The sequence below is a fragment of the Oryctolagus cuniculus genome, chromosome 16 (genome assembly GCF_964237555.1).
Source record: "Oryctolagus cuniculus chromosome 16, mOryCun1.1, whole genome shotgun sequence".
NCBI lineage: Eukaryota > Metazoa > Chordata > Mammalia > Lagomorpha > Leporidae > Oryctolagus > Oryctolagus cuniculus.
Window position 1 is genome coordinate 60,236,149 of NC_091447.1, and position 10,129 is coordinate 60,246,277.

At 71.2% G+C, this 10,129-nt stretch overlaps 1 protein-coding gene across 1 annotated transcript; it reads right to left on the reverse strand.

Annotated features, from left to right (window-relative positions):
• Positions 1 to 318: 318 nt before the first annotated feature.
• On the reverse strand, positions 319 to 9,437 carry TINCR (TINCR ubiquitin domain containing). Its single transcript, XM_070058686.1, has 6 exons — positions 9,139 to 9,437; positions 7,723 to 7,945; positions 7,268 to 7,363; positions 4,037 to 6,325; positions 1,510 to 1,603; positions 319 to 689 (listed from the first exon to the last, which is right to left on the reverse strand). The coding sequence occupies exons 1-2, from the start codon at positions 9,400 to 9,402 to the stop codon at positions 7,772 to 7,774; spliced, it is 438 nt and encodes a 145-aa protein (XP_069914787.1). The 5' UTR covers positions 9,403 to 9,437; the 3' UTR covers positions 319 to 689; positions 1,510 to 1,603; positions 4,037 to 6,325; positions 7,268 to 7,363; positions 7,723 to 7,771.
• Positions 9,438 to 10,129: the final 692 nt, after the last annotated feature.

The following is a 10,129-nucleotide window of genomic DNA, read 5'->3' on the forward strand; positions in this document are numbered from 1 at the left end:
CCAGCCACAGCCCCCTACCCACTCACCCAGCCCCCACGCACCCTGCCGGCCCCGAGCCTCCATCTCCACCCCCAGTGCCCGTTTCTGTGTGGCTCCTGGGGACGCTGGGATAGACACGGCCATGGCCCGCTCGGCCAGAGCCGGCGTCGAGTTAGGGGATAAACCTGACACGGCGGCCGGTCAAGTGGCTGGGGGTCGAGAGGGGACAGCCACCTGGGAGGGGGGAGCGGAGCGGGGGCTCCGGTGGGGGCAGGGTGGACACAGCTGCCCCCGAGGTGGGTGCTGTCGGGTCTGGGGCTTGGGGGTCGGCTTCTGGGAGAGAGGGAGATGCGTAATGTAATTTACAGAACTGAGAATTACAAAGCAAGCGGAAGTGGGAGAAGGCCACAGAAATGCCGTCATCAGGGCAGGCTTCCTGGAGGAGGGGCCACGTGAGCCGCCCTGGTGGGAGGAAGCGCCCGTCGGCCTCCAGGCCGGGGAAGGGCATTCTGTAGGGAGAGAACAGCATGTGCAAAGGCCCCGAGGCAGCACCAAGTTGGCAGGTGAAGAACCAGGTGCTTTTCCAGTGGCTGGAGCCGAGGGCGGGAGGGCGGGCTCGAGGACGCCTGGCCCCTTGTGCCGGCATGTCGGCTGTCTCCTCTGCCTGCTTCTCCCTTGTCGACCACAGCATGTGACTTGGGACACGTTTCCTGTTTCACGGATTGCCAGCCGGGAAGACGGAGAGCGTTTGAAAGACAGAGAGAGAGGGAGAGAGAGAGAGAGAGAGAGAGATCTTCCCTCTACCCCCAGCAGCCAGGGCTGCGCCCCCTGCTGCCTCCCCGAGTGCAAGTGAGCAGGGAGCTGGATCGGAAGTGCAGTCAGGACTCGAACCCGGGCCCTCTGATGCGGGATGCGGGCGACCTGGGCAGCGAATTAACTGCTGTGCCACACGCCTGCCCTGATAATCTTGAATGGGTGAGTGACCGAATGAATGAGTGACCGGAGGTCAGATCCGAGAGGCACGCGGTCAGGGCCTCCCTGGACTGCCCGGATTCTAATTAACTCGGGAGCCACAGGGACGCCGGCACCCGCTCGCTGGAGCCTGGGCCCCAGAGTGCCCCCCCCCCCACCGCTGGCCGCGGAGGCGGGCGCACGGAGCGGTCATTTGCATAGGCAGGTAATTGGTCTTGCAAATACATCCAGCTATTGAAATTTGTAGATGGGCCATCGCTGGCTCCGGATGAGACCGAAAGGTCACGGATGAATGAGGCGGCCATTAAACTTTCAGAGTGCTAAGGTAAACAGCGAGCGGCTGGGGCGGCCGGGGCTGCACGAGGGAGGGGGCTGCAGCCGGGCTCTGGGCGCAGCGCAGGGCGTGGGGGGCGCCAGGGAGGGGGAGGGAGAATCCGCGAGCCGGCTGCCAACCCCAGCTCCCTCCCGCAGGCTCCCGCCCCCAATGCCCAGGAGCCCCAAACTAGGCCTGGTTTCCCGTGTGGGCGCCAGGGCGGGGGTGGGGGGGGGGGCCCTCACCACTGCCTCCCAGGCGCTTTAGCAGGAAGCTGGCGCTGGGACCGGCAGTCCGAGCTCCACCGTGACGCAGCGGCGAAGGAACAGGGCACCGTGCCTGGGGTGATGGGGGGCCGCTTAGGTCAACCTGGATTTCAGGTGCCTCCCCACCCCCACCCCCGGCCTGAGGACAGAGGCGAGGGCCGGGGAGGGTGGAGAGAGGGGTCAGCCGCAGGAGGACACTGTCTCTTTGCCATGGGCAATGGCATTGCTTTCTCAGGGGCACTAGCAGGGAGCCACCGGGACTCGAACCTGCGCCCCTATGGTTTGGCGGCACCGCAGGCGCAACAGCCCCGAGCAGGGCCCCGGGCAGCCAGGGCGATGTGGGTGGGGGGCAGATCCCGCTGGGGGTCACGGGGAAGACTCCGGCCCTCGAGATGGGCCGGGGCTGCCAGGGGACAGGGACGAGGGCACCTTCCTGCAGCCGTCACTCCGTGGTTGCCCTGTTTCCGTTAGGAACAGCACAGCGAGGCGGGGTGCTCAGCCGGAGCTCAAGACCCCCAAGGCCCACCTCCCCGAAGTGCACCCTGGGGGGCGGGGGCGAGGCCAGCTTCCGGCTTCCCCCTGGCCCAGGCCTGGCCGGTGCAGGCACTTGGGGAGTGAACCAGGGGATGGAGGGTCCCGCCCCCAGCCCCGTCTTTCCAAATAAAACTCAAAAGGGTAAGAGGCGGGGGTGGGGGTGTGCAAAGAGGCCACCGGCCGGCCGCGGGGGTCCCGGCCCGCACCTGCAGGGAAGGCCGCGGGGGTCCCGGCCCGCACCTGCAGGGAAGGCCGCGGGGGCCCGGCCCGCACCTGCAGGGAAGAGTGGAGCCGTGGAGGGCTGCGGGGGCGCCGGGAGGGGCGGGCTGACCCCTGGGGAGGACCCTGGGGCCAGAGGCGCTGGGGCGGGCGCTGCGGTGTGGGAGCACGCGCGGGCTATTCTTAGCCGCCGCTCCTAAGGGCGCCCGGCCGCCTCCCGCCGGGCCGCCATGGAAACGCTGGCCCGCGCCCCGCAACCCCGCGCCCCGCCGTCCCCAGTCCAGTGGCCCCCGGCCCGTGCCCAGGCGGCGCCGGGTGTTGGATCCCCGCCCCCGCCTGCCGTCGGGACTTTGCTGCCCTGCGGGCCCGCATTGAGCACCTGCTGCATGCCAGGCGGGGCTCGGGTCCATGTTTTATTCATTCGCCACGCGCTCTGCTGGTCGTGGCTGCAGGTGAGGTCATCGCTGCCCCTGGCTGCAGCCGACGGGGACATCGAGAGACGGACGCGTGCAGCGTCACCCAGGGCCGGCTCCCTCCTGTCCACTAGAGCGCGCACGGCGGGGTCACCCAGGGCCGGCTCCCTCCTGTCCACTGAGGAGTGCGTGGAGCAGCGCCACCCACGGAAGCCACAGCCGCCCACGCCTGAGGGAGGACTGAGGTGCGAGGCAGGGGCGGGGCCAGGCCGGGGGCGTGGCCATGATTGGAGGTGGGGCCAGAGTAGGGGTGTGGCCAGGGCGGGAGGTGGTGGGGTGGGGTGCCGTCAGGGTAGGGGTGTGGCTAGGCTTGGGGGTGTGGCCACGATGGAGTAGGGCCAGGAGAGGGTGGGGCCATGATGGGAGATGGAGCCATGGTCGAGGTGTGGCCAGGGTGGAGGTGTGGGTAGGCCTGGGGTGTGGCCATGATGGAGGTGGGGTCAGGGGAGGGTGTGGCCAGGGTGGAGGTGTGGCTAGTCTGGGGGTGGGGACATGATGAATGTGGCCAGGTGGGGGCGGTTTGGGGCCATGCTGGGAGATGCGGCCAGGGTAGGGGTGTGGCCAGGGGTTGTGGCTAGGCTTGGGGGTGCGGCCATTATGGGAGGTGGGGCCAGGGTAGGGGTGAGGCCATGATGGGGTGGGGCCAGGCCGGTGGGTGGGATCATGACGGGGCAGGGCCTGGCTGGGGTGGGTCAGATGGAGCCTGGGCAGAGGAACAAGGAGGTAGAGCCGACAGCAGCTGTGGGACCCTGAGCGAGCTGTCCCCGCCCCTCTGCCTCAGTTTCCCCACCTGTAGAATGGGCCGCCCCCCCGTCCCACCATACGGAGCTGCGGAGCGGTCAGGGCATGGGCAGCGCTCTGGGCGGCTCTGGTTAAGATGTGGCCTCGCGGGTGAAGACGCCCTGGGAGGCCGCAGCCCACGTGGGCACCGGGAGTCCGGCTGCTCGGCCTCCCATCCAGCGCCCTGCTGAGGCTCCTGGGAAATCCGTGAAGGCGGCTGGAGCTCTGGCGCAGGTGGGGCTCCCGGCGCAGCACGGGCTGTTGTGGCCTCCAGGGCGCAAGCCAGCGCCTCCCAAAGGATCCAGGGCGATGTTCCAGGGGCTCCTGTCTGGCCTGAGTCTGGGGGACACTTTAAGGCGTGGCCCCGCAGGGGTGATCCATGCACGCCCAGGGACCTGCTGCGTGGGGAGGGCGGGAGCCGGTGGCCGGGGGCCCCGGGGGCTCCAGAGGTCAAGGTCAGGGGGTGCTGGGCGTTCGTCCGTTGGCCTTGCAGTACCCACCTGCGGCACGGCGCCCCGTGTCCTGAGCCACAACCCCGCGCCTCCTCCCGCCGGCCCCGCCTGGCCCGGCGCCTTCGTGGAGCAGCGTGGACAGCCGCAGAGCACCCTGGGAGGACGCTCGGCGTCCCCCCACCTCTCCGGGTCACCCTGGCGGGCAGGCGGCAGCGGGGAGGCCATCAAGCCCCTCCCCTAGGCTGGCTATAATTAGCCCCGGATGAATTAGACATGAGCCTGGCCCTGTGTCCGCTGTGGCGGCGGCCCTGACATTGTCCCCGGGCCGCAGGCAGAGGACGGGGCTGGCGGTGGGGCGGTGCACCTGCGGGGCGCTGCCGGGGGCGGGGCTCGCCCATGTCTTGGGGGGAGGCGGGAGCTCCAGGGTGCCGAAGGGTGAGGTTGGCACCTCCGGAGGGGAGGGGGGTCCTTCGCTCTGGACGCCGTACCCCACATCCAAGTGCCCCCCGGGTTGGCCAGGGGCTGCCCGGCCTGGCGGAGGACCGAGCCCTCAGCAGGGGCGGGGGTCCACAGTCACGGGCGCAGGGGTGCGGTGAGAGAAAGAGCGAGACCAAGCCTGCCCCTGCCCTGCTCGGGCCGCTGGGGACCCCCACATCCGCCTGGCTGTGCCCTCGGACTCCAGGGGGTGCAGAAATGCGCGCCATGGCCAGGGCCGGGCCAGGCGGGAGCCAGGAGCCAGGCACTCCATCCGGGTCTCCCAGGACGGTGGCAGGTGCACAAGTATTGGGGCCCACACTGCGGCCTCCCAGAGTGCGCATGTGCAGAGAGCTGGCTCGCGAGCAGAGCAGAGCCAGGCCTGCAGGGGGCGCTCCCGCTTGGGACGGGGGGAATGCGAGCAGCGGCAGCCCCCGTGGCCCCCTGAAGCACCGTCCCACGAAGGCGGGTCCCGCTCTCTCCCTTTCAGATAAAATAAAGATTATTTAAAAAGACGCAGCTGAGCTAAGAACGGCGTGTAAGCCGCCGGTGCACACAGTGCCTCCTCTCCTAAACACAGGCAGATCTGCGTTTCTCCGGGTAATTAACCCCGAGGGGCTAAGCGCAGGCTTCCCCTCCCCGGGGGGGCCCCCTGCGGGGCTGGCAGGTGTGGGGGGGCAGCCACCAGCACTCAGTCATCAGGAATTGAGGTTTAATCAGGAGGTGAGGCCAGCCAGGCGGGGCAGCGCCTGCCACATTCAACACTCAGTTCACGGACTGAATCTGCCATCCGCGTCGCCGCATGGCGCTAACCCAGCATTCACTCCGAGGGCCGGGCCTCCCACCTGCCGGCCCTGGGGTGCGTGGGTCCTGGGGCTTTGAGGAGGCAGCGCTAGACACAGACACCAGGGGAGACCAGGGGCACCAGGACGCGTGCTGGGGTTTTCACGCCTGGGTAGGAGTTTTCCAGGCCCAGGCAGGCAGCGCCGGCAGGCGGCACCTTGTGGCTTGTGGGCGGCGCTTCGTGTGGTCCTCACTGATCCTCCTGACGGCCCCTGCGGTGCGGGCTTCGGAGGCGACCCAGCCTGCGGACTCTGCCTTTGGGGGGCCTCCGGCGAGGACTGGGGACAGGGCTGGACTCAGACACTCCGGCCTGGGGGCGGGGACAGAGCTGGAGTTGGGGTTTGAGGGGTGTGGCTTGGGGCACGGAGGCCCCGCCCACCTGGGAGGCGCGAGCAGGTGGCCAGGTCGGGCTGAATGGGCAGGGGGCAGACCCCGGGCTCCACCGGGCTTGGCACGGCGTTCCGATTCCACCCCAGGACAGCGGGAGCCGTGGAGGGCGGCGGGCAGAGGGGCGTGGCCGGGCTCGGGGGAAGCCGCAGTCGCCGCGTGTCCAGCGTGGCGGCCGCGGAGCCGGTTCTGTCTGCGCATCTGAGAGGCAGCGGCGGCCAGCGAGCGCTGCAGTCCGCCCGCTCACCCCCGCCCACAGCTCCATCCGGGGCTCCCAGGTGGGCAGCAGGTGCACATGCCTCCCAGTGTGCGCATGCGCAGGGGGCCGCAGCCGGGGCGGCGTGTGGGGACGGCCTGAGCGGGGAGGGGGCGGCCTGTGCAAAGGCCCGGGGGTGTGCAGCGTCCAGGGCTCCTCCCCGCGGCGGCTGTCCACGCGCGAACACGATGTTGCATCAAACAATCGTGGGTTTATTTAGACCCTGCTCATGCCACCCCTCTGTGCCGGGTCCCAGCGTGGGGGCCCCGAGCCTCTGGGAGGAGACAGCACATCCCAGATCCGGGGGTCGGGGCCAGGCGGGAGGGGGCGCGCTGCAGTGGCCAGAGCCCAGGGAAACGCAGGAGCTGCTTCTGGAGCTGTGGGAAGGAGGGGGCATTGACACCGGGGCTTTGGCAGGTGGACAGGAGTTTGCCGAACACAGGCAGTGCGCGGTGGGGCTGGTGGGGGAGCAGGAGGTGGACAGAGATGAGGGGCGGGGCTGGGCAGTGGGAGCAGCCTCCAGGCCCAGGCGCAGACCCTGCCCCCACTCTTCCTTGGTCCATGGCCACGTGCGGTGTGGCTGCCGGGCGCCGGCCAGGCCCAGGCCTCAGCTTCTCGACGCGGAAACCGGGGGCTGAGGCCGCTTGGCTGCCAGCGTTGACCGGGGCCTGGGAGGAGGGAGGGGGGAAGACGGGGGTGGGGGGGAGCGGGGGTGGGAGGAGGGGGATGGGGCAGGGGGAGGGCGTGGAGGGGGGAGAAGGAGGGAGCAGGGGGGACCCCGCAGGCCCCACGTTGCTTTCACAACAGCCAGCGTTGTCGCTGTTGGGGCTGCCGAAGCGGGTTCTGATTTGCATGTGATTTGCATGCGATTTGCATGGTGTTTGTTAAATGTCACACTGCCTGCCAACTGCTTTCTCTCCCTCCCCGCCCCCAGCCAGAAGCCAAGAAAGCCTCTCCCGCCCCCGCCGCCAGCCCTCGGACCGCTGACCACGACCTCGGCTCCCCCGGGGGGCGCCTCTGCGAAACGGGAGGGGGCCTGCCACAGAGGGGGCCCTGGGGCCGCCGTGCAGGGGCCAGCGCTGAGCCGAGCCCAGGACGGGGCTTCGGGGGCTCTGTCCTGTCCGGTGTCCTGTGCTGCCCTCTGTCCAGGGCGGGGGGGGGAGAGGGGGGACCCCGGAGACGCCCTAGAGAAGTACAGCGGGAGGCTCAGGGCTCCTCCACCCCCACCCCCTGCACTTGGGCTGGGCAGGTGCGGGCCACCCTAGGCCAGTGTCAGGGACCCGGACAGTGGGCATCCGCCGGCTGGGCCAGCGTCTCACCTGGGGCAGCACCGGGGCCATGAGTGTGGCTGTCGGGTGCCACCTGGCGGCAGCCGCAGGAATTGCAGGAAGAATTGTGCCCTGTCCTGTCCTGTCCTGGGCAGGGTAGAGACGGGAGGGGAGGGGAGGGGAGGGGAGGGAGAGACCCTGGAAGCGCACTGCGGGAGGGCTCAAGGCTCCCCCCTCCCAGGGGGCAGGGGCTCAGTCGGCAGGGCAGTGAGCGTGGTTGTCGGGTGCCACCTGGCGGCAGCCGCAGGAATTGCAGGAAGAGTCGCGCTCTGTCCACTGCCAGCCCAGACAGGGAGGGCGCGCGGTATCCCCAAGGCCACACGGGGCTGAGGGCCTCCATGGGAGCCCAGGGGGAGGGAGGAGGTGGGGTCGTGTCCCCGCCCCGGGGGCCGCAGGGGAACGGGGCAGGTGACGCACCTCACAATCCCGGGTGCTGGGGAACTTACCCAGGCTGAGCTCCGGGCTCCCAGGGGTCGCCTCCAGCTCCGGGGGTCCTCACCAGCACAGCTCCGGGGGTCCCCTCCAGCTCTGGGGGTCCCCTCCAGCTCCGGGGGTCGCCTCCAGCTCTGGGGGGTCCCCACCAGCTCCGGGGGACCCTCCAGCCCCGGGGGTCCCTTCCAGCTCCGGGGGACCCTCCAACACAGCTCCGCCTCCTCCAGCCCAGACTACCTGGAGGGGTGGACAGCAAGACACAGTCGCAAGACAAACGCGGGGACCCCTGGGTGCACCCCCTCCCGCCCCCAGGCCCGGCTGGAGCTCCGGCAGCCACGGCACTGACCCAGCACTTGTTGAGCACCTGCTGTATGCCCGGCGCAGGCCTGGGCTGTTCCCCCCCGGGGGACGGGAGCCAAGGAGGCCCTGACCCAGGTGCTCGCGGGCGCCCCCTCGAGGCTGCTGTGGGGAAGACAGGCTGGGAGTTCAAGTCCCAGCTCCTCCCCTTCTGGGTCTAAGCCCGCCCCACCCATGCCTCAGTTTCCCTGCCTGCAACCTGGGAATCCCCCGGCGCCCGCGCTGCTCCGTGGCCACGGCCAGACAGGCAGTGCCGGGGCGCGGGGGCGGGAGCCGAGTGCGCCTCGCCCGAGGGTGCCGTGTGGGCCGACCGGGCAAACGTGTTCTCCCCGTTTCTCGGATGGGAAGGGTGAGGCCCCCGCCCCCGGCCGCCCTGTGCCCGCAGGGAGGGCCCCATCCCCGCATGGTTCGCGCCGCCCCTCCCACGCACCAGGCTGAGACCCCCTCCCCGCACACCCGGGACTGTCACCGTCCCGAGGCCTCCCTGACGGGTGCCTGTCACCAGCCGGCCTGGGCCGGGACCTCGGTCTCCTCCCCACACCACAGACGCCGGCCTCTCTGGGTCACCTGGCACACAGCAGGCACTTAATGAATGCTCACGGTGTACACCAGCCTGAGGGCTGCCTGCCTGTCAGCCCCAACCCCAGGACGCCCCCCGACCCAGTCCCGGCTCCCCCCTGAAACCCCCTTCCAGAGCTCTGCCCCGGCCCAGCCTCCTGCCACAGTATGGCGGCTCAGGCTCCCGCCCTTACAGTGTCATTCCAGGCTTGGTGGGCCTGGGGAACGCGGCCCCCAGTCCCTCCCCTGCCCCACGCCGGCAGTCCCCGCCCACTTCCTGGGGCTGGAAGACCCTCCCCCGGGGGTCACCAGGACGGGGGGCCGCTCTGGACAGCCCAGGAGAGCAGGGACGTGGAGGGGGGGCTGGGAGGAGGCCGGGAAGGTAGAGACGGAAACCAAGAGAGAGAGAGAGCGAGAGAGAGAGAGAGCGAGCGAGCGAGCTGCGGGGCAGGGTGGGGGGCCGGGACGGGGCGGGGCGGGGTGGGTTGGACAGGGAGGGGTCCGAGCGGCCGCACCTGCCCGGCGGCGCGCGCCAGCAGCAGCACCGAGCCGTCCCGCAGGCGCGCGTCCCGCACGGTCAGCCGGTCGTCGAGCGGCCGCGCGTTGTAGTAGAAGCTGCGCCGCCAGGAGCCCACGCCGCGGCCCACGAGCTGCGCGCGCACGTCGCTGAGCGTGTCCCGCGGCCGCACCGTCAGCCGCAGCAGCAGCGCCTCGTCCGCCAGGTGCACCTGGATGCGGTAGCGCCGGCAGCCCCGCAGCCCGCGCCTCAGCCCCTCCATGGCCCGCGCCGCCGGCCGAGCAAGCCCCGCCCCCTCCGCGCCCTGCCCCTGCCCGCCCCGCGCCTCACAGCCCCTCCCAGCCGCGCAAGCCCCGCCCTCCAGGCATCGCCCCTCCCCTGCCCCGCCCCGCCCATGCCAAGTCCCGCCCCCTCCGCGCCCCGCCCATGCCGCGGCCTGAGCTCCGCCTCCAGGCCGAGTCCCGCCCCCTCCGCGCCCTGCCCCTGCCCGCCGCGCGCCTCCCAGCCGCGCAAGCCCCGCCCCTCCCGAGCCCCGCCCTCCAGACCTCGCCCCTCCCCGTGCCCCGCCCCGCCCATGCCAAGTCCCGCCCCCTCCGCGCCCCGCCCTGCCCCTCCCATGCCGCGGCCGAGCTCCGCCTCCAGGCCGAGTCCCGCCCCCTCCGCGCTCCGCCCCAGCCCCTCCCAGCCGCGCAAGCCCCGCCCCGTACCCGCCCCCGCCCGCGGGACGCCCATCTGCGGCCCCGGCACGGAGACTGGCGCCCGGATGCCAGGAGGTCTGGGGCGGGAGCCGGAGGAGGGGCCTGCGCTCCCCCAGACTCACGTGGGCGGGGTTAAAGCCCTGGACCCGCCGTGCTCCGGAGACCCCGGCCCGGCCGCCGGCAGCCCTGCAGGCCCGCGGGGACGGGGTGGACACCCGCTGGCGCCCGGGCCGGGGGAGCGCAAGGCCCGCCTTATCCCGCGCCCAGGCTTCGTCTACACTCGCGGCAGAG